The following is a 27912-nucleotide window of genomic DNA, read 5'->3' on the forward strand; positions in this document are numbered from 1 at the left end:
TGCCTTCTTTGTGTTCTTTACTCACTACTTTCTGGCCTTTTACTACCGACACTGCTTCACATTCAGTCACCACCTCACTGACATTGGCCTTTTCCTCATTTTTCTTCTCCCCTGCGTCTTGCTTTATTTCTTTGACGCACTGGAGCATGTGCTCCACCTGTTTGGCTATAATGAGGACCTCCCGCAGGGGCGGGTCGTCCTTGAGCCATAGCTCCTCACGCACTCTTTCCATCCTACACGCCAACACAAATTGGTCCCTGATTCTCTCTTCACTTGCACCACCAAATTTGCAAGAGGCGGCCAACTTCCTTAGGTCGGATACAAAGTCTTCTATCGATTCCCCCTCTTTCTGTGCTCTCTTACCAAAGTGGTACCTCTCCATAATCGTGCTAGTCTTAGGAAGGTAGTGTAAGTCTAACTTCTTCAGGCTCACTTCAAATTCATTCAGACCTCTAGCCTCCTGTGCCCCTAAATCTGGGAGATGATCCATGACCTCCTCACCTTCCGCGCCTAGATAATAGGCTAATAATGCAATCTTCCTTTCTAAACCCAGGTTTGGCCCACAAACAGTGGCGTAATTTAAAAACACCTTTTTCCATTTCTTCCACTGGATATTAGGATCCCCTGGGGTGGTCAAGAAAAAAGGTGGAGGGGTCACACTCTGCATGTTTTTTGCTCAGGCTTCCCCTTCTGGCACCCAGTGAAAATACACACCCAATGGACACAGTGACGCTGAAAACAAAACAGTAAGTTAGCGTATGCCTTAAGGAGTACACAATTCTTTGCTTCACATTACCCCTGCGACACTGAACAGGAGCAAAACGGAGAGAAGAAACACTATCATAGAAGCAGATGGTTCGTGAGCTCCAATTGACATTTGCCTGCAAGTTTCTGTCTCACATGTACATGCAGTGATGCATAAATAGCGCAGTGCAAGCTCTGCGGGTGGTTCCCTATTTTCCCTTGCACGGCCCACCTCCCTAGAGCAGACTGTACCCTACTTAAGGTTCACTGCAAGAGAATAGATGACCCTAATTGCGCGTAGCCTCCATCTTGCAACTGTCATACATGTTCCTCAGTGTGTGCTTCTACACGTTTTTCTTCCTTTATGTAGGTACAGTTCTTGCTGAAACACATGTGGGGAACGAGAGGCCTCTTTCTACATTCGCCGCTAAATCTTTATAATGTCAAACACTTCCTGGCAAGATCCGGTTAAAATAACTTTTAAACGCCTCTTGTGACAGCGCATGAACCGCGCTCCGTTTTTTTTTTTTTATAAGCACTGGCAAAGCTTTTCCCCACACAATTTCTCACTGGAACATCCCTTGGCTGGCTGGGTTGCTGCACTCACTTCGAGCCTCTGCACAACTTCCTTTCACACTTTGACACTAACCAGCTGGCAGTCTTCGCTTCAGCTGTCATCCGGCACGTCTTCAGCGCCGCTCGAGCGTCTGACTAACTCTGTAATCAACCTCTAGTCAGATGGCATTCTGTTCATTAACTGTCAACCAGCTTTACCTTCAACAATGCTCCTGCCTCTGAGAAACACTCCAAACGGGTTTTTATCTTCGCTGAGTGCTTAACATCGTGTTTCCCAGCTGTCATTCAGCGCTTTCCCCTCTGCGCCGCTCACTTCCCTTTACAGATGGACAGCGCGCTTCCTCCTGACACATAGACAAGCAGATTCACTCTCCCTTACTCGTAGACACTATGACAGCGCTTCCTCGGCATGCGCGAACTTTCCATTCACTACACTTCTCTTTTCTATTGACTCCCTCGCTGTGCTGCCACACAAGAGTACCTTACTTCCATCAGCATGGATCGGATACCGTTGCCTCCACCAGTTGCTGTCCGCTTACACACCGTATGTGTTTCCTTGGTGATGGCTCTCATCCGACGCCGTCTGCTTAACCAACAGGGATTCCTTCCGCTTCCTTGTCAGCTGATGTTCCTGCCTTCATTCCTGCACGCGTGTTGAGGTCGCAGGCATCCCGTCTCTCGTCGCCAGTGTGGTGAACCAGACATATACACAATAAGACACCATGTGTAGTAACTGCAGATGGGTTTATTCACACAGGTATATACTGCAGGACCTCAGCCACAGCTGTGCTGTCAGCTACGCTCTTCGCCCTCTCGAGCCGCCGCACACAGTCCCCGGCGCTCGCCTTGGAATGCTGATCGCGGTGACATTCTAAGTGATGTCACCGCGAGCAGCTCCATTACATGCGAGGCGCCGGGGGAGTTTATATGTGGAAGATACCACACATCTTCTTTTCCTGTGCAAGTATTCGGTAAGCCCTGACAGCGTCCTACATATACCAGCCCGCATGGGCATTTAATGGCATATACTACCATACTCGGGTTGCAATCAGCAGTGTATTTGAGTTTGATTCTTTTGCCTGTGTGCAGGTGTGTGAAGCTGTCTTCAACTATAACGTTCAAACAATTGCCACAATTGTGGCATTTGTGCATACCTAGATTACCTTTATCTAAGTGAGTCACACCCCCTTTCTTCATAATCTCCGTTATTTTTTTACCTAGAATATGCAAAAATAGGTCTTGTCATGAACACCTGTTTGAAGTCTTGTTCCTGCTCTATGGTCTTCCATCGTTTTACAATGCTCCGTTTAATTGCAGGTGCTGCGGTAGAAAACTTCAGCACACAAACTTCCCTCGTTGATGCCATCTTAACAGATTTATTTAGTAAATCAGTGCACTGTAACTGACAAGCGTTCTGCTAGCTGCATCTAATACATTGCATGGGTACCCTCTTTGTCTATACTGGAGCGATAAGTCCTCAATCCCTTCTATGCTTTGTGTCTCATCTGAACATATTCTCCTTACTCTAATGAATTGAGACAGTGGTAAGTGATTTTTCAAGGAGGGTGAATGAAAACTACTGTAATGTAGTGCGTTGTTTCTGTCTGTTGATTTTTTTATACACCCTGGTTGCCAGATTCTCTCCCTTACGTTCTATTAAGATGTGCAAATAATTGATTGCTGTTGTGCTCATGGAGTGTGTAAATTTGATATGGGGGTGACAATTGTTCAGAGCTCCCAAGGCACTTTCTAAATGTTGTTGTGAACCCCTCCATACAATCAAAATGTCATCAATGTATCTTAGATACATTAAAAGATGATCTGTCCATGTTGGATTTTTCAAAATACGTGTGTCTTCAAATCTGGCCATAAAAATGTTAGCATACGTGGGTGCCCCGGTAAAACCCATTGATGTACCAGTCTTTTGGAGAAGGAATTAGCATTTCCAATTAAAATAGCTGTGGTATAGACAAAAGTGTAAAAGTTCTAACAGAAAGATGTTCAATGTCTCATCATACTCATGTCTTAACAGGATCCACTCCACAGCTTCTATTCCTTCACCATGAGGTATAGATGTATGTAAGGCAGATACATCTATGGCACATAACCAGATCTCTTCATTAGGTGGTATTGCAATGTTCTGTAGTTTATTGAGACAGTCCATGGTATCTTGTTCATAAGTTATCCACTTCTGTACCAGAGGTTGTAAATAATGATCTAATAATTTCCCCACTGGTTCGTGTATAGACCCACAACCTGCCACAATGGGGCAAAATGGTGGGTACTGAGGATTTTTATGCATCTTAGGTAGCATGTATATGTGAGGTATTTTTGGATGCACTGATGTTAAGAACTTGCAGGTATTTTCATCAATCCATCCTAGATCGTTGGCATTTTTCAAAATTTGAGATAGTATAGATTGGAAAGTGTTCGGGGGGGGGGTCAGTTTCCAGTTATATAGGTGTCGGTGTCCTGAACATGTTGATCTACTTATGAATTGTAATATGTTGTGTTCAAAACAACTAGCGCTCCCCCCTTATCCTCAGGTTGGAATGTTATACTCTCGTTGGTAGCCAGTTTGCGTAGTGTCACTAACTCTTTTTGCGTCAGATTCCTCTGTTTACAAGATTTCTGATGTATTGTAGCTAGATCCTTCTTGATTAATAATTCAAATAAATTAAGGGATTTGTGCAAGATAGGAGACTACAAGTACTGCCATTCTGCTGAACTGCTACTCTAAATGAACTTGCGACCTGCTGTGCTGACCTACTGCCTGTTGCCCTCTTGCCTGGGGAGGAATAACTGTACCTGCAACTACTCTTGAAGCCAAGACACCACAGTGACTCCAATGTCTAGCCTGCTGGCCACTCGGACATAAAAGGCTCCCCAGCATCCTGAATCATCACCAGGACCCAGCTGCAATGAGTTCCTGACCCCCCAGTGGTGCCCCTCTGGTCCTGGACCTGGACTCTTGGTGTGGCTCAGAGAGCTTAAATCAAGCTATTGGGCTCTGTGCGACTGTGAACGATCCTGTTCGCACTCACACCTCATCTCTCAAACCGCAAATCAACATAAAGCTCCGTCAGCCTGGCTATTCACACGGCAGGACCGACTGCTCATGGCTACCTCCACTGTGTAGCGCCAGCAAAGCCCGCCCGCCATGGCGACTGCCAGCTCCTCATGTTTCGCCAGCAGCATCCCTTGGTGCTCTCCCTGCGGCCCTCTACAACACAAACAGTACTTTTGGCACGAATTTGAGAAGGTAAACCTTCAGAAGGACGAAAATAGGACTGTAAACGACCGATCGTGTTCGGCCTGAACTTTTGACTTTCACTCTGTGCAGCACGACCAGATACACGCGGTTGGCGCTTTATGATTTTAGTTTCTTTTTAACACTTTATTCTCTAATAATTCATAATTCCAATTCTAATGATTGCTGCTTGACCAGGGCTAATATCCCAGTCAACCAACAAACCAATTTCTCACTCTTACCATTTTTTCTTTTTTTTTAAACCAATACTATTGAAAAATCTCCATGACTTAAATCATGTATGTGTGGAATGTAAAATGCTATGTAATACTATTGTTAGACTGGGGATCATCACCCACATAAGGCTCCGCCTCTTGTGCATCAAAACCCCTCCCCACATAACACAAAAATGGCAAACAAATATCTAAAGTAAAGCGATCTACAGGAAGAATATGATTGAATTGATTGAAAGTCAAACATACTAATTGAGGGCAACTGTGTAAATCAATGAAAAGTAAAAATCAATTATATGTTCGGAAAAGGTTTCTGACTCTCAAATCAGTTGCCTTTTGGAAAAAAATTTAATGAACAGGTTTAAAGCTCATAAAAGAAAGGGTTCACACTTAAACAGTGAGATGGAGCAAAATCAGGCTACTGTGGTACCTTTTACAAGGGATTTGTAAGTGTGTGCATCTTTCCGAATGTGCTACACAACACCGGCGAGCATCCTGTTGGTGAAGCCGGTGGTTCCAGTACTTAGGGGCCTATTAGGATGGCCCACCCCCGAGGTGGAGGGACCGTCCGCAGGGGCAGCGGCGGTCCCTCCGGTGCAATTAGGATGTGACCGCCACCCTGGCGGTCACATCCCGTATCTTTGACCTTGCGGCGGGTGCTGCTTGAAGCAGCACCCGCCGCAAGGTTAAAAATGGATGTATTACATTTACATGCACAAAGCGGCAGGCACCGTGCGGTGCCTGCCGCTTTTGCATGTAAATGCTGGGGGGTACCATAGGTAACCCCCATGTGCACCCCTGACACCCTGGGGGCCCGCAGCGGGCCCCCAAACACCAAAGACCACATGCTTTTCCACTGCGGAAAAGCATGTTTTCTGCCCCATCCTAATATGGCTGGCGGTGTCTGATAGACACCGCCACCATATTAGAGCTTTTCCGCCACGGTCGGAAGGCGACCGCGGCGGAAAAGCCACGGACGGTCTTCCCGTCCGCCGATGACCCCCCAGCCATCCTAATCTGGCGGGGGGTCTTTGTAGGCACTACAGCGGTGAATCCGCATCCTCCGGGCCGGCGGTGGCTTCCGCCGGCCCGGAGGATGCGGATTCACCGCAATCCTAATCGGCCCCTTAATTTGTAAAAAAAAAAAAAGTACCAGAGCCCATGGCAGTAGCCACTTAGTGCAGCTTTCACCACCCATTGCTCCCTATAAAAATACTATCACGACTAGCCATAACACTCATGCAAGTGTGACAATTCAGACTTTTAATATACATTAAAATGACTAATACTAACATTTATTGGTGATTTTAATGTATATTTAATTATTAAACTACAGCTGTTGTGCCCCTCAAAAGAATCAAACAAACAGCGCTACCATGTAACAGTCTGTCATAAGAACAGGTGTTGACAATAAAGTGCAGGGAAGTGCAGCTATAGAACACCAGAGATCACCGGCTCAATTTAAGCCCTGAACTTCTCCCCCAGGAGGCAGCAGAAGCAACCACCTTAATGGCATTTGAAAAGAAAACACCCCTGAGCATGTTGATATAGTTAGTGATCATTTCTACACCACTGCACGGGGATTTTGAAGTATGATCCAGAATGTATGATCAATGCTATGAATCCAGAGATAGCCTCTGTAAAATTGCGAACCGATATAATGTTCTATAACTATGCTAACCTGTGTCCATACTTGGCACCTGATTTTTGTGTTATAACTTCTCACATTGTTAACATAATCTCTTAAAACAGGCAACCATCAATTCGGGCAGCAAGGAGAATGCCAGCGTTTCTGGTCCTTACTATGACGACAGCGAGCGTTCCAGCCAGTGCTACATCCCAGGAAGAGGAATGGTCATGACTTACATTTTTGAAGTACGAATCTGCATCTTAAATCATAATCATTCAAATGATATAATGTTGCGCCAGGAAACCGTCTCGGGTGATAGTTCGCTCTACAACAGTATATGGTGCTATCGAAAGGGGGCAGGAGTTACCTGCCTCATCAAGAATACATCCCAAAACCAGGCCACGCTGAGCTGCCTTGGTGATGTACCAATACTTTTAGCATTAATAGCGCATGCCGCATGGCCCTACACAGAGCGGGCCTTGGGTAAATAGCGCAAAGTGCTCTCCTTTTGTGACGATCCTGCCCAGTCCTCATGTTTTAGCACTAAACGCCAACGCCGACATGTAAAACATGAGTGGAAAATATTGCCGAAATTGCTGGATCAGTAAATACATCGCGTGCTGCTGTTTCTACACGTTTCACAATATGTCTGGAGATTTAGGCGAATGACTGGTGGCTAGAGGAAAACTTTGCTCACCATATAACAAAACGGTAAATAACAATGGAAAATTGTGAAAAGTAGGAGTTAGAGGAAAAAATTGTCGGAGCATCAAGTGAACACCTTAGAAAAATAACTGAAAAGCTGCAATTCATGAATACATATGTTTTTAAAACAAATTGCAGAGCTGAATGTAAATATTTGGGACGACTGTAAGATGGGGACCTGAACAGTATTAAATATTTGAAAGGTTTGAGGGATGGAATGTGGTTTGTAAGAGTTTTCAGAGATTTCCACTTGAAGAGTGCCCCCAAAACTCCCAAAGTGGGGAGCAGGATCGGGTGATGTGGACGGCCTTTAATCTGTTTGGAAGCGCTGCATGCACAAATGATGTTTATCACACAAAAGCATGTCCCAGTGCCAATCCTGGGAAAAAGTAGCAACAAAAATTGATTTCTGTTTTCGGATACATAGAGGAGACGAAGAACTGAATGTGACAAACAACTTTAATGTACCCTTCAGATCTAAAATAGTCCCTGAGCATTTTTCATGGGAGCATTTCCTGAAAGGTGAAACAATACACAAGATAGACAGCAGCATCAGGGGAGAGAGTAAGAGCCCTCTGAATGTCGCCAAAACCCACTCCAGGCATTTTTTAAAGTACTGATAATATTACGTCTTGCAGTCAGTTGTGCTGTCACGCTAGACCTAAAAAGGGTTGAGCAATAGGGTGGTAAAGGCCACAGAAAGGACTCCTTCTGATAAATGCCACAAAGATGGAAAAATAGCTTAACAGAAAAACATGGAGCAGCAGTAATGCTTTTCTTGGTTGCAGCATCCTATATTTTCATGTAGATCAAGGTTGAGATACACGGGTGATATTAGCATTTTTAACACATGTTAAGTCACAGAATAATCTTGAAAATAATAATAGAGGTCACTGTAATACGATATAATGTTTCACACTAAGAACTGTTATTGCACGAAATATGTTCTCCTGCAGATGCAGCCCGTATAGCTCAGACCTGTGGTACTTATTAGACAAGTGGCCAGTCTTTTCACCCATTACATAAAGTTACGTGGTGGTGATAAGTGAAGGCTCCTGCCAACTGGTAAATCCATCTGAAGGGAGTCTCCACCCCTTACCAATGATGGGCAGGATTGGAAGGACTCGTGCAGGTTGAATGAACTAAGCAAATATGTCCCATCCCTTACACCACCCACTATAAAGATATCCCGTGGCAGAAAGTTGCACACCGCCGAAATGTATGCAAGCAATTCGCTGGGGATCTCCCCACAAGGTAATGGCAACAAAAGCCTTGCCCTTGGCAATGTTTAAGAATCACATTTCTCAAACTATGAGCCATATGTAGGAAGCCTAATTGCGCTCGCAAATGCTGAAATTCGCAGAATTTCAGCATTTGCGATCGCAAATAGGGCAGTGTGCTATGTAGCACAGAAAAACCCACATGCAAAATAAGGAATCGCAAAATTTGCGATTCCTTATTTTGCTATTGTATTTAAGGAATCGCAAATTGCGATTCCTTAAATGCAATGTAGGAAGCACCCAAGTTGTGCAACTTTTGGCTTAAGGAATCGCAAAATACCAGCAACTTCAGGTTGGTGGTATTTTGCGATTTCTTTGAAAAATTCACTTTTTGGCATTTTTCAAAGTGCCATGTGGGTCACCATGTATGTGGGCCACATGTGCACACATGTCAATTTCAGGGGGTGCAAAAGGGTGTCCTATTGACACCCTTACAACTTTGAAATTGCATTCTCAATTTGCAATTCTCTAATTGAGAATCGCAAATTGAGAATGTCTTCCCACTCATTCCTATGGGCCTTCTAGCCCATAGGAATGAATGAGAATGTATTCCTTATTTGCGATTCGCAAATAAGGAATAAGTGGGGTTCGCAATAAAATTTGCTAATCCTACCTACATTTCGTTTTGCGATTCCCTAAAAATCGCAATTTGGGAATAGCAAAATGAAAATTCCCTACATATTCCGTGGCTAATTTGTACAAAAGTTAAGTTCAGATGCGCAAAGTTGTTATTAGAAGCCTTCTCTTGATACTGTCGAATGTCAGGGTTGCACTTTCTGTCTCTTCATGTCACTCTTGACGATTTCTGTGTTTTCTCCTTCTTGCTGTGGTTCACAATATGATGACGAAAAGTAAGGTCCCGAATGTCAGGGTCCTCTACATGAACCGCCAGCACAAATTATGCACTGGTCATACCGTGCTTTCCTTTATGCCTTACAATAACTTAAAAATGCTAAACGTACAGGTGTTTCTATTTACAACCAAAAGTAATGACATATATCATTTTCTGATTTATTTCCATAGGGGAGGACAAATGTATGCAAGTACTTTGATGACAATTCAGGTGCTTGGCTTATATTACCTCTGGATTGGGAAATGAACTTGAACTTCGTTAAGCAGAGAATCCAGCAGGTCAAGGTAACAGAGAAAACTGCACTTGATAAAATAATTTTCCATGTACAATGTTAATGGTTTCATTGTGCTTAGGTCAGTTAGTACAGTATACCTATTCATCTTTTACTTAAATGCTGTAAGGATATGTTGTAATGAAAATAAAGCTCTCAATTTTTGGGAGCCTTTTTTTTACTTTACTAAAGCCTTTAAGGAAGTTGATTGCGTCTTGTGAATGTTTAATTATACAAGGCCCTTTATTAAGATACAGCAGCTGTGTCCACCTAGATCACTTGCACAAACGTGGCATATCTTGCACTAGTAGATATATAACAACTTTATTTTCCTATGACCTGTGCAAAATGTAGAAAGTTATGCAGGGCTAAAAGGGGAGTTAGGGTGAGGCTCATAGCAATAGTGCTTACGGAGGGACACACGATTATTTGAATCCTGTGCTCTTGTTGACTTGGACCTGGAACATAGTAGGAAAACAAAACCAGGAACACAAAGAAAGAACACCTCAGAAAAGTAAGAAACAAAAGCACATGGTAGAAAGTCTCCCCACTGGTGTATATTTGTTTATTTTATATATTTACGATCGTTGCAATGGGCTACATGTATTCTCGTAGTAACTTCTGTGTGGCTCTGTTCACCATCCCTGACGGGTCAGAACAGCCAAGATACTCGGTCAGTGTCCCAAAGGTCTTCTTGCTTGAACATAAAATACCTTGAAAAACAAGCGATAAGAGGCGTTTGGCAAAACAGAAACAGTTCACTATATTAAACAACGCATCCGGGAGCCCAGTCACAGGCATAGAGTCTGAAGACTGTCTCAATTTACAATCGGTCTAACTTAGACTTTTATACAGTTCATTGAATGCAATACACATTTTCTGGGGATCCTTTTTTGATAAAGAATGTGTACCTTTGTTTTTAAAGCCATAAATTAAGGTATTGGATGAGGAATCCAGGTTGCCTCGATCTTGCGTGGACACAATATGACCAGTGGGTAACGTGTCCAGATGTCCAGCATGGTGAGCATGGTGAGCATGTGGTCATTGCATGTACTGTGTGTGCTGTGTTTTGATTGGCTACGTGTTCCTAAATTCATGTGGCATCTGACTGTATGGTGTTTTGGGAAAGCGCGCACCCCTCCGCCCATATGTGCTTTATTGGAGCCAATCTCCCTGGACCATTGTGGTGTCGCTGCGCCAATCTGTGGGATTCATCTGGAAATTCATGTTCGCATTTTTTTCTGCTAGCTAGGTACCACCCCACCTGCGATCTGTCATTCAGTGACATTGGGCCTGGGTCTCTGGGCCTGCCTAACTACATATTTCTGAGGTCTGGGTCGACGTGGAGTTCATACATTTTTATACATGAATCTTATCATTCATATTGAAATCAACTTTTTCAAATATTAACAGACTCATGGGTGGGTGATTTGTGCCTGGTGTTAGCAATGATCAGGTGGTTCACTGCGACAGGTGTATGAGCTGCCAAGACAAGGGAGAAATATATTGAGCCACAGGGGAAAGGCAAGAGAGCCTTTTTTACCATCAGCTGAATGACTGTTTTAAAAGGAACCCTTATGGGCCATTCCTGGACCATTTTTGGATCTACAGTGGACACAGAAAGCAGCCCACAATATTCCAAATGATGCCTCCATAATGAATCTTCTATCTTGTTTTTTCTTTTCACTCTTGGACCATCGAAATCTGATCAAATTGGCACTGTCATAGAATTGATTCTTGGTAAGTGATACTGTTTTACATGTTTTGTCAAGTTTTATGGACGTCGAAGATCTGGGCACTTTATTAAATTGGTTTAGTTCCCCACACCCCAAAAAAGAAACCTCAGGATTACATTAGATTAATTGGGCAGGTGTTGGTTTCCAGACCTAGCATCCCAGACTTATATCTGATATCCAGATCTAGTGTGTAGTCTTCTTGAGAATAAGTTGTATGGATCTAGCACCGGAAAATCTTGTGTGTGGGTCACAGAGCTTTGAATATATTTCTTTTCTTCAAAGTCAGGAAGTACATTACTTTCAATACTGTAGTTATGTGCTTGTACTTCTTAGGGATTAAGTACAATATTTGCTTTTCCTAGACTGGGGGGAGGGTGGGGGGAGGTTCTAGCCATAATATAATCAGTCTTCATCTGACAGTTACAGAGATCTTGCAACTTCCACCTAATGGCTAGAGTTCAGTAGAAGGAGTACCCGAGAGACTTCAGTTGGCATTGCTTGTCATTGAAAACGCATTTGACCTGGAATATTAAAGTATTCTCAGAGTGAAATGGAATAATGATGTTCCTGGCATTGCTCACTGACCGCTTGGCATCCCCCAGCATCTGTGGATTTCTATTTTACTGTAACCCTACAACATCAATGTTGAACTGCTCAGACAAAGGCAGCTGTTTCTCTTCGAAAAGTAGACATGTTCCAGAGATTCAGTGGGCTTTATCTTCAGGCCAAATGTCAGCCGACGTACAATAGAGCTGGACATCATCTGCACATCTTTGTTACTGGAAACAGTGTGATTCAAAGATTTGAACATTTGGGGATATCCACATCTTTTACACTGAATGGGACAGCAAACACCACTTTGAATCTCAAGTCAGAATTGAGGTGTTAAAACTTGCTGATATAATTCAGATTTGGGAGATTTATTTTCAGTCAAAAATGTAACCTATTCTAGTGCTGTTCCAAATAACTTATGAGCTTGGTGGGGATTTGGCGGCTCACCATGTTGTAGGCAATTACAGAACGATATGTATGTGGTAGGCAAATGAGATACGGGAAAAAGAGTGTGTGTGAATTAAATGAGAGATTTGTCGAAAAATAATCATTATAATTTGAAATTCACTACTGAGTTTTAGCAGCAAGAGTGTTACCTTCCTGGATGCAACAATTTATATAGAGGAAGGAATGGATCAAGACCAGTTTAAATTGCAAGGGAACAATTACTCCAGCGTTTAACATGCCACCAGTCACCACCCGGAGAAACATGAATAGAACTTATAATATTGTGAATTTCTAAAATTAAGGAGAAATTGATCAACAGAATTCAAGTTCCTGAAACATAGTCAAGAGATCTTAAGTAGATCAAGAAGTAGGTAGTACCCGGAGACAATTTTGCAATACGGTCTACAAAAGGCAACAAACAGGCATAGATATTAACAAACACACTCCAAAACTAGAAAAGGAGAAAGGAAATAACCAAATACAAACTATCAGAATGATTATGACATACACCATTAGTCCAAGCAAATCAAGAGAATCATACCAAAAACAATTCAATCTTATTAAAGATTCCCCACATTTAAAAGACTTGCTAGGATCCTATCTAACATACAGGAAGGCCAAATCACTTAAAGACAGTTCATAGTTGCTTCAGAAAGTAACAACGTGTTGTTTGGTTGAATTTTGCTTTGAAAGAAGAGATGCAAACATTACAGAGCATGCACTTGCTGTATATCAATGAAAACCTTTATTTGGAACAATGGAAAGGAACAGGAAATAAGAAAATTTCTGAGATTTCATTTAATGTCTTTACAAATTAAAGTATGTTAGACCTGGCATCATTGATGTGAGTCTCCCTTCCTTTTTGTTGGTTTGCCGCCTCTGTTTTTGATATGTTTTGCTGGTTATATGCTTTGGGCACTGTGCCACTGCTATTCAGTGCCTCCGTGCAAGTGCTCCCTATGTTAAAACTGGTGTATTGATTAGTGACTCCATGATTGGGTTATTTGATTTACTTGTCAGACCCTAGTACAGTGCACCATGTGTGCCCAGGGCTGGTAAATCAAATGCTGCTAGTGGGCTTGCAGCACTGGTTGTGCCACCCACAGAAGCAGCTTGTAAAGTGTGACTTAGACCTGCCATTGCGAGGCCTGTGTGCAGTCTGTGGCTGCCATGTCGACTTGGCAAGTGCACCCACTTGCCAATCCCTAAACCTTCCCTTTTCTTCATATCAGACACCCCTAAGGTAGGCCTAAGGGCAGGGTGCAGTGTAAGTATAAGGTAGGACATGTCCTGGTGTGTGTAGCATGTCCTAATAGTGAATTACATCCATTTTCGTTTTTCACTATTGCAGGGCTACCTGTTTTCCATAGGCCAGAATGGGCAGTTAGATTATTACATCTCATAATCCTATCTGACTCAGGGAACATGGTAGAAATTCAAGTTTAGTATGCCTGAACTCAGAATGATAAAATACATATTTTGGTAAAGTTGGTTTTAACATTCTGTGGTTGAAAATACCACTTTTAGAAAGTAGGTATTTTCTTATCTAACTATCCAATCCTGCCTCTGTTAGGTTGTGTATTCCTTGTCTGGAGTTTGAGTGACAGGGCTGGGGGATTCCAGGAGACAGGGTGAGTCCACCCAGTGGTGAATAGAGAGATCTGCATCTAGATGGGAGGGAGGAGTTGCACCTGGGACCTTAATAGGGCTGGGCCTCCCCTCCACAATGCTGGCTCCAACCCCTGGGGTGCGGCTGATGTCTCTGCCCTGCACTGTGAAAGAAAAGAAAGAATCATGTCAACAAAGTGCTCCAGGGCTGTGGAATCCCTCCACAATGCTGGCTCCACCTCATGTGGGGCATCTGATGTTTCTGCCCTGCACTGTGAAAGGAAAGAAGGAGTCATGTAAACAGAGTGCTCCAGAACTGGTTTGGACTGGGCAAAGGCCCCTCTGTCTGCATAGAACAAAGAGAAAAGCAGTATAAATATTGGGACACAGACCCAAGAACTTTAGATCACTTCTGGGAACAAGATGAACCTTTTGCCAAGGAGAAGACCCAAGGAAGCTGTAGGAGTTTTGGACTGCCCCTCTGCCAGTGTGCTGTTTGCTGGGTTTTAAAGAACTTTCATCATCTTGCAGAATATTACTCCAAGGGCTTGAAATTGTGCTTGCCTCCTGCTGAAGTCTAAGGGACAAAAGACTTCACCACCAGCTCCCCTCTGAATTCCCTTGCTGGGAATTCTATCTGCAGAAGCCTGCGCGTCGCTGGGAATGAGAAGAAGCGTGTTGCCGCCGCAGCTGTAGTCGTTGCATCGCCGGAGAAGCATGCTGCCGCCGCATCTCCCAGGAAGCGTGTGTTCGTCAAAGCTGTCTGCTGTCACATCACCGGAGAAGCGTGACGCCATTGAGAGGGTCGCCGTCACATCACCGGAGAAGCGTGTCGCAGGGCCTGTCGCAGCTCCAAAGTACAGAGTTGTCGCAAGACTGCTAGGGCGTGCATGGATCGTCTTCGCATCGTCGCATCAAGGACGCAATCTTCTCGCATCACACCAGGATTGTCGCATCGCATTGAGGCGCCATCTTGCGCATCCCAACCGGGCCGCAGGCCGAGAACCTAAGCATCATCCCTGCACCGGTAATGATTACGACGCATGTCCTACTCTCCACAAGCATTGAGGCGTGACGCATCATCTTCCCCGGAGCACGAAACCGACGCCTCTCCCTCTGCGAGCCTTTTGGTTATTTTGCGTTACGCATCCAGGTACTTTTGTGAGAACTGTGTCGCATTTATCACCAACTTGAACTAAGCACCTTTTATCATCTTTAAAGCAATCTTAAGTGTAGTATTATGGATTTTTGTCATTTGTGGTCTTGTGTTTAAGTCTATATAAAGAATACTTATTTTTATAAAACCTGTGTTGTGTCCATTTGTAGTGTTTTCACTGTATTACTGTGTGTATTCACAAATGCTTAACACACTGCCTCTGAGATAAACCTGTCTGCTCATGCCAATCTACCAAGGGGGTGAGCAGGGGTTATCTAGGAGTATCATCCCCTTATCCTGACTTAGCAGCAAGGGTCCCTATTTGGACAATGGTGTACACCATTGCCAACTATAGACCCCCAGATCTAACATTGGTTTGTCAGCGGTGAGGATTTGGACCTGCATTTGTGACTCATATACAGTAATTGGTGTACACTACTAGTGAGTGCAGACCAAACGTGACCACATACTTTTTTGGGTGGAATTGTTTTTTCCTTGGACTGTTATTTATTCCTGAAAACTCCCAATTCTAACTACCATGAGTAGACCAGCATCTGTTGCATCTATGGATCTTGATTGTGAGGAAGGGAGGTTGGAAACCTTCACTTTGAAACAGCTCAAGCATCTCTGCAAGAAAGTTGCTACACCAGGCATTTCTAAAAAGGATGACTACCAAAAGACACTGAAGGCCTGGGTAGAATCAAGAAATGCCACTGATCTTGTGGTGGAGCCAGCTGGGGCTGCAGATGGGCAACTGGACAGGCCAGTGTTTCCAGCCAGGGGAGGGTACTCTCCCTACCTGGCAGTAGTATCTCTTCCAAAGACCTATCCCCCAGAGAGTTGGAAGACAGGGAGAGAAATAGAGCACACAAGCTGGAGGTGGCTAAGCTTAAGATGGAGGGTCAGAGCGAGGCAGAGAATAACAGGTTGTCCTTGGAGAGAGAGGGAATGAGAATGGAACATGAGAGGATGTTGAGGGAGTTGGAGATCAAGGCAAAGGGCTTAGAGATCAATCCCACTGATGGCAGTGCACCATCTGTGCCTTCAGAAGGCACGGTGTATATCCACAAGGATGTCATCAAAGATTCACATAAGCATGAAGATATTGGGCAGTGGTTTGCAGCCTCTGAAATAGCAATGTTGGCCCACCGGGTCCCTGAGAAGGATGGGGGAGCGGGGTTGTGGGGCCGCTTTGTGAGCGAGGGGAGGGATACTTTGTTGGACCTGCCCAGTGAGAATAGGGTGCCTTATGCCCACATGAAGGAAGCACTGATGAAATGGTATGGTTAGACCCCAGAACTCTATAGACAGAGGTTCAGAAATTATAAGAAGCTGGAGGGAACCACTGGGGTAGAATATGTATCTTTCTTTTGCAGAGCTATGGATGGTTGGGTGAAGGGTAGCAAAGTGGATACTTTTGAAGATCTCCATGATTTGATTGCCAGGGAGCACTTGTCTGCTAATTGTTTTCCAGAGCTACACCAGCACCTTATTGATAGCAAGTTGACTAACCCTAGGAAGCTTGATGAGGAGGCGGACCGCTGGGTCAGTACCAGGGTCCACAAGGGTCATGTGGGAGACTCTGCCAAAGGTGGGCAGGGTCCCCAGCAGAAGAGTGGGGGGGACAAGGGTAACCAGAGGGAGTTCCAGAAAGGGCCCCAAAGTAATTCCCAAGGGAACCAAGGTAAGGGTTCCCAGCCTCCCCCTGAGAAAAAGTCAGAACCCCGACAGGTAAACCTGTTCATAGAGGGCCTGTTACCTACTTTCAGTGTAAGCAGGTTGGACACCGTTGGTATGATCCCCAGTGTCCCCAAAAGAGTCAATATGTGCCACCCCGTGCACCCCCATCAGATGGCCAGTATAGCCCTGGGAGCGGAGGAGAAGTGTGACCAAGGTGGGTGGGGTCCCACAGAAATGTCCCTTGTATCATTAGGAGACTTTGAGATGGTCCCAAAAACTCAGCTGCATGATAACACTAAAACATACAGGCAGTGGGTGACCATCAATGTCCATAGAGTGGAGGCTCTTCGAGACACCGGAGCCAGTGTGACCGCTGTCAAGTGTCACTTGGTGTCTGAAGAGCAGGTGGTCCCCAATGCATTCTTCCCAGTTGTTGCCGCTGACAACACCGAGAGCCATTGCAAGGTGGCTCAGGTTCCCTTTGAGCGGGGGGGGGGGTCTCTGGTACTCTTCAAGTAGCTGCGAGGCCAGCCATGCCTGTTGATTGTCTGTTAGGCAATGATTTAGAAAGCTCCCTTGGGGCTAAGGTGGAGAAGAAGGCTAATTTAGAGATGTTGGGGTCTGCCTGAGTGGGTGTGTGTGACCACTTGGTCTATGGCAGCCAAGGGTGTTCAAGAGATCCTGGAGCCTGAAAGTATGTCCCAGGAACCTGCCTGAATGAGAAGAGGTCGGGGGCGCGGGAAACCAGCCCCCATTGTTCCCACGGTTCAGGAGGAGTCAGACCTTGAGGGGATGCCCTAGAACTTACAGGGGAGCAAGTTTCTGAACTGGGGAACCTACCTGAGCTGACCCATTGGCAGCAAGAGGAGGGCCTTCCAGGGAGAATTTTGTGCAGAGCAGAAGAAGTGCCCTTCTCTTGAGAGTTTGAGGCAGCAGGCCACAAACCAGGCAGCAGGTGATCAGTCTGGATCACTTTGGATCTACTGGGAGAATGACCTCTTGTATAGCGAGCCTAAGATTGCTGAGCTTGGGTCAGCCCGTGTGCTAGTGGTTCCCCAGTGCTTCAGGACCTTCCTACTAGGGTTGGCTCATGACGTACCTTTAGCTGGACATCTGGGGCAGAACAAAAACTTGCCAGCCAGTGGGAAAAGTGGAAGGAAGCACAAGGCTCCTCACCACCCTTTTCCCGTAGTCAGTACCCCCTTTGAACAGGTGGGCATTGACATTGTGGGGCCACTGGACCCCAAGACAGCCATGGGCAACAGGTTTATCCTGGTCTTGGTGGATCATGCTATCCGGTACCCGGAAGCCATCCCGCTCAGGACACTGATGGCCCCCGTGGTGGGACGTGCACTGATGAGGATTTTCCCTCGTGTGGGTTTCCCCAGAGAGGTGGTGTCTGACCGAGGTACAAACTTAATTTCCAGTTATATGAAGTCTCTGTGGAAGGAGTGTGGTGTTACTTATAAGTTCACCACTCCTTACCACCCACAAGGTAATGGGCTGGTTGAGAGATTCAACCGGACTCTTAAAGGCATGATCATGGGTCTTGAGGAACCGATGAGGCGTAAATGGGACGTCCTCTTGCCATGCCTTCTGTTTGCTTACCGTGAGGTGCCACAAAAGTCCCTAGGGTTCAGCCCCTTTTGAACTGTTGTATGGACACCCGGTAAGAGGACATTTGAGTCTGGTCAAGGAAGGCTGGGAGCAATCTCCCAGGAAACCTCCCAAGGATGTATACAGTTACATGCTGGCCTTCAGGAACCAGACTCGGCGATTCAGAGATCTCGCTCAGGCGAATCTGGAAGTGTGGTGGGAAGGAAGGATATCCAAGTGATGACACTGACCTCTCTTGGTAGTTGATGGAAATCCTATCATCTCGCGAAGGTTGTTTTGCCTCATGTATTTATCTTTTTTCATTACACTTTGGATACTTGCTGAGTGTTTGTAATCTTGTGTGTTGTGATAACTTGGTTTCTGCTCCCTTTTACGAGCCCACCAGATTATTTTGTACTTGTAAATCTGGAAGCCAGCCAGGAAGAGATGAAGCGGTGGTACGATCAGAATGACACTCTGATTGAGCTTCAGCCTGGACAGAAAGTTTGGGTCATGGCCCCTGTAGAGCCTTGTGCGCTCCAGGACAGGTGGACCGGTCCATTTGAGGTGGTGGAGCGCAAGAGTGATGTCACCTACCTGGTGAACTTGCGGTCTCCCAGGATCCCTTTGTGGGTCCTACATGTTAACCGTCTGAAGCCCCACTTAGAAAGGTTCGAAGTGGGCATGCTCCTAGAGACAGATGATGGAATGGAGGAGGAGACCGAGCCTCTTCCTGACCTCATCTCTGCAACAGAGCAAGATGGGTCAGTGGATGGTGTCAGCCTCTCTGCCACACTGACCCCTGATCAGCAGCAAGATTGTCGTCAACTGTTTGGACAATTGTCTGATCTATTTTCCTTGATCCCTGGTATCACAGAGTGGTGCGTCCATGATGTGGACACTGGGGATAGTCCTACTGTGAAGCACAAGGCTTACAGAGTGACTGACAAGGTCAGGGCTTACATCAAGGAGGAAGTCTCCAAGATGTTTGCTTTAGGGGTGATTGAGTCCTCAAACAGTCCTTGGGCCAGCCCAATGGTTTTGGTCCCAAAGGCTGCCACGCCTGGTGCCACACCCAAACTCCGATTCTGTGTGGACTACCGAGGACTGACGCTCACCCCATCCCCAGAGCTGATGAGCTCATTGATCGGTTAGGGGCTGCACGGTACCTCAGCATGTTTAATTTGACGTCTGGGTACTGGCAGATCGCCTTGACTGATGGGGCCAAAGAGAGGTCAGCATTCTCCACAACAGATGGGCAGTACCAATTCAGGGTCATGCCCTTTGGGATGAAGAATGCCCCTGCCACCTTTCAGAGGTTGGTCAACCAGGTGTTGGCTGGACTGGAGGATTTCCGTGCCGCCTACCTGGATGACATTGCAGTGTTCAGTGCCAGTTGGGAAGAACATCTGCGCCACCTCTGGGAAGTGTTGATGGCACTGCGAAAGGCAGGCCTTACGATCAAGGCGAGTAAGTGCCAGATCGGGCAGGGTTCCGTGGTGTACTTGGGTCACCAGGTAGGGAGCGGCCAGGTGGCGCCCCTACAACCCAAGATTGATACCATCCTGTCATGGGAACCCCCAAAGACTCAGGCACAGGTGAGAACCTTTTTAGGACTCACAGAATACTACAGGACATTTGTCAAGGGGTATGGCAACAATGTTGCACCCTTGACTGAGCTGACTTCCAGGAAGCAGATCAAGAAAGTGAACTGGACTGACACCTGTCAGAAGGCTATTGACGCCCTGAAGACAACCATGTGCACAGCACCCGTGCTTCAGGCGCCCAACTTCGCAAAATAATTAATTGTTCAAACAGACGCTTCAGAGCATGGTGTGAGGGCTGGTCTTTCACAGATTAATGAAGAGGGCCTAGACCAACATGTAGCCTTCATCAGTCGGAGGTTACTTCCACGGGAACAGAGGTGAATTGCAATTGAGCGTGAGGCATTTGCTGTGGTCTGGGCACTGAAGAAGTTGAGACCATACTTGTTTGGGACTCACTTCCTGGTTCAGACTGATCACAGGCCCCTCAGATGGCTATTGCAGATGAGGGGTGAGAACCCAAAGTTGTTGAGATGGTCCATTTCCCTACAGGGCATGGATTTTACAGTGGAACACCGCCCTGGTACAGAACACACCAAGACTGATGGTCTGTCCAGATTTTTCCGCCTTAGTGAAGAGAACTCCCAAGGGGAAGGGTAGTTCTCCCCACATTTCAGATGGAAGGGACACGTGTTAGACCTGGCATCATTGGCTTGAGTCTCCCTTCCATTTGTCTGATTGCCTCCTCTGTTTTGTATATGTTTTGCTGGTTATATACTTTGGGCACTGTGCAACTGCTGTTCAGTGCCACAGTGCAAGTGCTCCCTATGTTAAAATTGGTGTATTGATTAGTGACTCCATTATTGGGTTATTTGATTTACTTGTCAGACTCTAGTACAGTACACCATGTGTGCCCAGGGCTGGTAAATTAAATGCTGCTGGTAGGCTTTCAGCACTGGTTGTGCCACCCACAGAAGCAGCTTGTAAAGTATGTCTCATGCCTGCCATTGTGAGGCCTGTGTGCAGTCTGTGACTGCCATGTCGACTTGGCAAGTGCGCCTACTTGCCAGTCCCTAAACCTTCCCTTTTCTTCATATCAGACACCCCTAAGGTAGGCCCAAGGGCAGGGTGCATTGTAAGTATAAGGTAGGACATGCCCTGGTGTGTTTCGCATGTCATAATAGTGAATTACAGCCATTTTCGTGTTTCATTATTGCAAGGCTACCTGTTTTCCATAGGCCAGAATGGGCAGTTAGATTATTACATTTTATAATCCTAACTGACTCAGGGAACATGGTAGAAATTTGAGTTTAGTATTCCTGAACTCAGAATGATAAAATACATCTTTTAGTAAAGTTGGTTTTAACATTCTGTGTTTGAAAATACCACTTTTAGAAAGTAGGTATTTTCTTGTCTAACTATCCAAGACTGCCTCTGCTAGGTTGTGTATTCCTTGTCCGGAGTTTGAGTGGAAGGGATTGGGGATTCCAGGAGGCAGAATGAGTCAGCCCAGTGGTGAATAGGGAGATCTGCATCTAGATGGGATGGAGGAGTTGCACCTGGGACCTGAATAGGGCTGGGCCTTCCCTCCACAATGCTTTCTGCACCCCCTGGGGTGCGGCCGATGTCTCTGCCCTGCACTGTGAAAGAAGAGAAGGAATCATGTCAACAAAGTGCTCCAGGGCTGTGCTTTCCCTCCACAATGCTGGCTCCACCTCCTGTGGGGAGTCTGATGTTTCTGCCCTGCACTGTAAAAAGAAAGAAGGAGTCACGTAAACAGAGTGCTCCAGAACTGGTTTGTACTAGGCAAAGGCCCCTCTGCCTTCAGAGAACAAAGAGAAAAGCAGTATAAATATTGGGACCCAGACCCAAGAACTTTAGATCACTTCAGGGAACAAGACTAACCTTTTGCCAAGGAGAAGAACCAACGAAGCTGCAGGAGTTTTTGACTGCCCCTCTGCCAGTGTGCTGTTTCCTGGGTTGGCCTGCATTGGTTTCTTTATTGCCAAGGAAAGGAGAAGGAACTTTTAAAGAACTTTCATCATCTTGCAGAATATTACTCCAAGGGCTTGAACTTGTGCTTGCCTCCTGCTGAAGTCTCAGGGACAAAATACTTCACCACCTGCTCCCCTCTGAATTCCCTTGCTGGAAATTCTATCTGCAGAAGCCTGCGTGTCGCTGGGAGCTGAAAGCGCAATGCAACGCGAAGAAGCGTGTCGCCGCCGCAGCTGTAGTCGTCACATCGCCGGAGAAGAGTGTCGGTGCCGCATCTCCCAGGAAGCGTGTCTTCGTCGAAGCTGGCTGCTGTTGCATCACTGGAGAAGCATGACGCCATCAAGAGGGTCGCCGTCGCATCACTGGAGAAACGTGTCGCAGGGCCTGTCGCCGCTCCAAAATACAGAGTAGTCGCAAGGCTGCCAGGACGTGCACGCATCATCTTTGCATCCTCGCATCAAGGGCGCCATCTTCTCGCATCGCACCAGGATTGTCGCATCGCATCGAGGTGCCATCTTGCGCATCGCAACCGGGCCGCAGGCCGAGGAACCTACGCATCACCCCCCTCACCGGTAAGGATCATGACGCATCCCCTACTCTGCGCAAGCATTGAGGCGCGACGCATCATCTCCTCCGGAGGACGGAAGCAACGCCTCTCCCTCTGCGACCCTTTTGTTTGTTTTGCAGTACGCATCCATTTACTTTTGTGAAAAGTGTGTCGCATTTATCACCAACTTGAACTAAGCAACTTCTACCACGTTTAAGTCAGTCTTAAGTACAGTATTGTGGATTTTTGTCGTTTGTGGTCTTGTGTTAAGTCTATATAAAGAATACTTGTTTTTATAAACACTGTGTGGTGTCCATCTGTAGTGTTGTCACTGTATTACTGTGTATATTCACAAATGCTTAACACACTGCCTCTGAGATAAGCCTGTCTGCTCGTGCCAAGCTACCAAGGGGGTGAGCACGGGTTATCCAGTAGTGTAATCCCCTTATCCTGACTTAGAAGCAAGGGTCCCTATTTGGACAAAGGTGTATACCATTGCCAACTAGAGACCCCCAGATCTAACAAAGTACAATATCAATACAACTTTTGCTTTGGAAAAAGAGTATTTTTGAACACATTGAAGCATATTTTCGAACACATTCAAGCAATCAAAAACTGGGACTTTTGATATACTACCCACTGTAACAAGTAACAAACTCATGTTGAAGATCAAATGAACCTTTATGTAGTTGACAGAATAGCAAGAAAAACAAAGAGAGGAGGTGATCATGTGAGAAAATGATGTCAACTAGAATCCAATTATACTATTAGTTGTGAAACAGTGATACCCAAAGGATTCTACTTGGATTAAGAGCTTCATGTATATTTGGAGCGATTAAACACATATATACTGTTTCTTTGACCTCTAAATTGTTTGTTGCTTATAAAACTATTGTTATTTATTGTTTGTTTTGAATGTTTGATGTTGTTCAGATAGAGGGAGGTGATTGCCCTAACTTTGACAGTCCCCTTGGGTGTCCCGTCCATCATCCCTTCCTTTGGAGCAGATATGATGTCATGTTTTCCCCAGCACAAGCAGACATTTTGGGGTTGCCTAGCTGGGATGGTGGAGAAAGCTACCGGATCAGTGTCTGGGGCATCAAAACAGTATCTAACACACCATGTGTGTAATGTTAATTCATTTATATCTATGCTAGATTTACTCCATTAAATCTATCGTGATTTTGATTGATAGCATATCACTCATTCATAAAGCGCATTCATGTTTCAAACATAATTCTGCTCTTATTATTGTTTGTAATGTTTTCAGTTTTCTTTCAGATTTTCTGTACTCATACTATATCTAATCCCCTTGTTGCCAAAAGAATTATCACTTTTTTTCTAACAGCAAATGTACTGATAATTTCTATTAATATCGCTATTAAACAAAGACACTGGAGGCATCAGCATCCCTTCTCTACACTGGGCACCCAGGACGTGGCTGGCAGAGGCAGTAGCAGAAATTATTTATAGAATTGATAGAACAGGGTGCAGCACATAAACACCAGGGGGGAACTAATGGTCTGCTCTGAGCATAAGAGGTTGGTTGCTGCTCCGAAACGTAAAAGTTTGCTCATGTGCAGGGTCTGTTCTCTGGGGTGTGTTGCGAGACACTTTGTAAACCCTGAGCTGCTTTTTTTTTAAAGATAATTAATTTGTCACAGGCTTGGAACACCTGATGTGCTGCGATGGGAAACAGTAGGCAGGCGGGGCTGCAAGAGTCTCTAGGGTGTTCTCAATAAGTTCACACATGGCAGGTAAGAGAGAAAGTAAACAGCCCTCTTGTCTGCAGTACATTGCACCACTTCCTTTCATTGCACCCACAAGCAGTGCTGGGACATTTAAAAGGAGGAGGCATGGGGGCATTTAGGAAACGTCATGGCTGCTACATCTTAGAAGGTGTGATGGAAGATGGCTGTACTGGTTCCCTTTTTAGCATTATTTATGAAATACTGGCCGCCAGAGGCTATAACTTTGTGTAGGATCAACACCCTGATGTCTATTTGACGCTTTTGGTGTTCATAGACTATAGAAGGATATCAAAAAGAGAGTGAGATGTGAGCACACTCACCTTCCCGTATAAATATATACAACATCGAAAAGCCAGCACACTACCATACTCATTTATTAGTCTGCTTGATAAGACAAAATGCCTTTAGGTTTTAGTAAAATACCCCCCACCCACCAAACTTGTTGGTGGCATGCTTCATCATTGGGGTCCCACCCGAGAGAGACATCTTGTGCATCAAGGTTGTACTTCAATGCCCGATTATAGTAGAGCAAGTTTTTTTTGTGTTTTTTGTTTCTCAAATAAGGAAAGAGGTGAATTTAAAATGATCTTCAGATACCAACCAATGTTGTCTATTTTAATAGTGGTAACCTTGGTCAAGGATTAAAAGGAGTGATGGATGTATTGCGGTAAACCAATAAACTCTCACATCCTCAGAGTAGGTCGACATGTTTCAGCCATAATGTCTAAGCAGCTGAAGAGAGTCAGTATGGCTTTCTTCAGGACCAGATTTGTGTGCACGCCAAGGCATTTAAAAATATCACATTTCTTAAATAACAGTTTTATCTGTGTTTTACTCCATTTCAGTCTTTATTGCTCTGTAATTTCTTACAACAGGGAGGTTCCGTGAGGGTGAGCCCTGTAGTCACACATTCGTCACATGTGATCGCCCGTCTGAGTACCTTATAGCCTCCGGATGTCCTTACATTGTTGGTGGAGTAAAGTGGGTTGGAGTGGCATAGAGGGAGTTGCATAGAATGCAGTAAGGTGTCCTATAGTGTAGTGGGGTGTAGTGGTATGCTATAGAGTGGAATGGAGTGGAGTGGTGTGGCGCAGAGTGTAAGCAGTGGAGTGCTGTGACATTGAGGGGACTGTAGTAGCATGCAGTAGAGTGGCGAGGAGTATAGGGGCATACAGTGGAGTAGAGTGTAGTGGCATACAGTGGACTGGAGTGTCCTAGTGCTGTTTTAAAATGTCTTGGAGTGTTGTTGAGTAGAATGTCGTAGAGTGGCATATGGTGGAATAGAGTGGAGTACATTGTCAGAGTGGAGTGCTGTTGACTGTAGGAGTGTCGTACACGAGTGTTGTGGAGTGGCATAGAGTTTAGTACAGTGTTGTAGAGTGGAGTAGATTGTTATAGAGTGTGGTACAGTGGAGTGGCATTGAGTGTTGTACAGTGGAGAGGCATAGCGTGGTGTAGAGTGTAATAGTGTTGAGTAAATTGAAGCAGTGTGTCACAGTTAGTTGGAGTAAATTGGCGTGGCATGGCTTAGAGGAAATTGCATAGAGTGTCGTACACTGGAATACAGTGTCATAGAGTGCCAAAGTGTAGTACAGTATTGTAGAGTGTGTAAAGTGTCATACAGAGGAGAGTCATGGAGTAGAGTGTGGTACAGTAGAGTAGAATGAAGTGGCATAGAGTATTGTAGATTAGAGTGGTGTCATACAGCGTTGTGGCGTGTAGTGCAAAACACCATACTATTGGTTAATGTGCTAGCCCTTAACAAATTAAAAGCCAGCCATATTGTTTAGAACACACTTTGGCTGTGTTTTGGGTTTCTATGGCAGATATAAGTTATTACAATGGTGTTATGCTCTAAAAAAACATAAGGCACTTTATCAAAGTCTTAATATTTTTAGCGTTTATATATTTTAAAAACATATTAATGAGTATCACTGTACTATCCAGGAAGTACTGCAGTACCTAAGAGGATCCCCAAAATATTAATTTATACCAACATACACTTAACAATACCCCACTCCATTCTGCACTATGACACGCCACTGCACTCTATGACAATGTCTTGTTCTTCTGTAAATGGGCAATGATTCCGCTGTGTTTCCATTCATCCTCAGTCTTGCCACTGGTTTGGTATACAGTAGTTTAACCCAGTGGAGGAATGTCTGGGGTGATCCCATTCTAGGCAATATCGTAAACATATACCTCCACTCCACTGAGTCAATCGCTTTTGTTGAATCTAATAGCGCAGCCGGTAAGTCTGGGTCAAGATGATGAAATAGGGCAAATAGGGTGCATAAGTTATGGGTTGTTGATCTTGTGGGTATAAATCCCGATTGATTTGGCAAGACCATGAGCTGCATTAGAGATGCATTCTAGTCACCAGTATCTTTGCCAGTATTTTGGCGTCAATATTGAAAAGCAACATCGGCCTATATGATTCGCAAAGTTCGCGAACTTTTATCCAGTTTGAGTATAGTTATTTATAATGCCTCTCGGAGCTATGGGGGAAGCAGAACCTGCTTATACACTTCTTTATACATTTCAAATAATTGTGGCACTAACAGCTCCTCAAATTCCTGATAAAATTCTCCGGTGAACCCTTCTGTACCAGGGACTTTGCCCTTAGGCAGGGTTCTTATAGCGTCTTTAATCTCTTCTTCTGTAAAAGGCTGTATAAAATATACCCACTGCCCATCCAAGAGCCAGGCCATAGCAATATCTTGCAAATAGTCCTCTATCTCTGCCTCTGTGGCTTGTAGGTGTGTGGAATATGGTTGTGCGTAATAATCTGTAAAGGTTTTGAGTACTGCCGGGGTGTCCTGCCATGTTTTGCCGTGCTCATCAATTATTTGCACTATTTGTGTGGGCACTCGTGTGGTTTGCAACATCTGCGCCAGTGTGCGCCCCGGTCTATCACCTTCCCCATACTGGTGTGGCATTGTCTGCGTGTGAGAAAGCAGAGCTCTCGGTCCGCCATCTCCTGATAATCTGACATCTTCGTGCGAATCTTAGCTAGCAGTTCTACCACTAGTGTCTGTGCATGCTCTTTCTCTAGTTCATGGATGTCTCTTTCAAGTATGCGCAATTGCTGCCATATATCTTTCAGGACCCCTGCCCCCTTACCAATACAGAATCCCCTGAGAGTCGCCCTTAAAGGCTTTCCACAGTATGTGCATGCTTGACACTGAGCCTAAGTTGTGTTTGAAGAATTCTACAATGGCCTTCCTCCTTTCGACTTTAAACACTTGGTCCAGCAGCGCCTCTGATGGGAAGCGCCATGTAAACTGTCTGGTTGTATGTGTGGGCAGTAGGAGTTCTAAGCATACCGGGGCATGGTCTGAAAGTGTCTTCCTTATATGCTCTAGTGATATCGTCCAGGTGCTCACTTCTTTGGTTCCCAGCCAGAAGTCTATTCGAGACCAGGAGTTGTGTGAGAGAGGTACACGTGCCCTCACTTTTTATTCGGATGCCTTATTCTCCACAAGCCCATCAGCCCCTGCTCCACCATGCCCACACTTAGCTCTCTTGCAGCCTGTTTGTCATATCTGGTGGTCTATGTGCCTCTCTCCAGTACTGGGTTTATGCATGTTTTAAAGTTTCCTCCCCATATGATCGCCGTTGGTGCCAGTTCATGAAGTTGCACCCAAATTTGTGCAAAGAAACCCTGATCGCCAATATTTGGGGCATATTGACCAGTATGAGGGTTGTACCACTAAGGTCTCTGTGGACAATTCCATTCTTGTGTGTCCGTTTTGGTA

At 45.2% G+C, this 27912-nt stretch overlaps 1 protein-coding gene across 1 annotated transcript in view; it reads left to right on the forward strand.

Moving 5' to 3' along the window:
- LOC144770857 (uncharacterized) overlaps window positions 1-27912 on the forward strand; it is a 578425-nt gene that overhangs the window by 223690 nt on the left and 326823 nt on the right. Inside the window, exons 5-6 of the mRNA XM_078655640.1 lie at window positions 6556-6678; window positions 9442-9555. Of these exons, the coding sequence (XP_078511766.1) occupies window positions 6556-6678; window positions 9442-9555 (237 nt within the window). The remainder of the gene's footprint in view (window positions 1-6555; window positions 6679-9441; window positions 9556-27912) is intronic.

This window comes from Lissotriton helveticus, chromosome 1_1 (genome assembly GCF_964261635.1).
Source record: "Lissotriton helveticus chromosome 1_1, aLisHel1.1, whole genome shotgun sequence".
Taxonomy (NCBI): domain Eukaryota; kingdom Metazoa; phylum Chordata; class Amphibia; order Caudata; family Salamandridae; genus Lissotriton; species Lissotriton helveticus.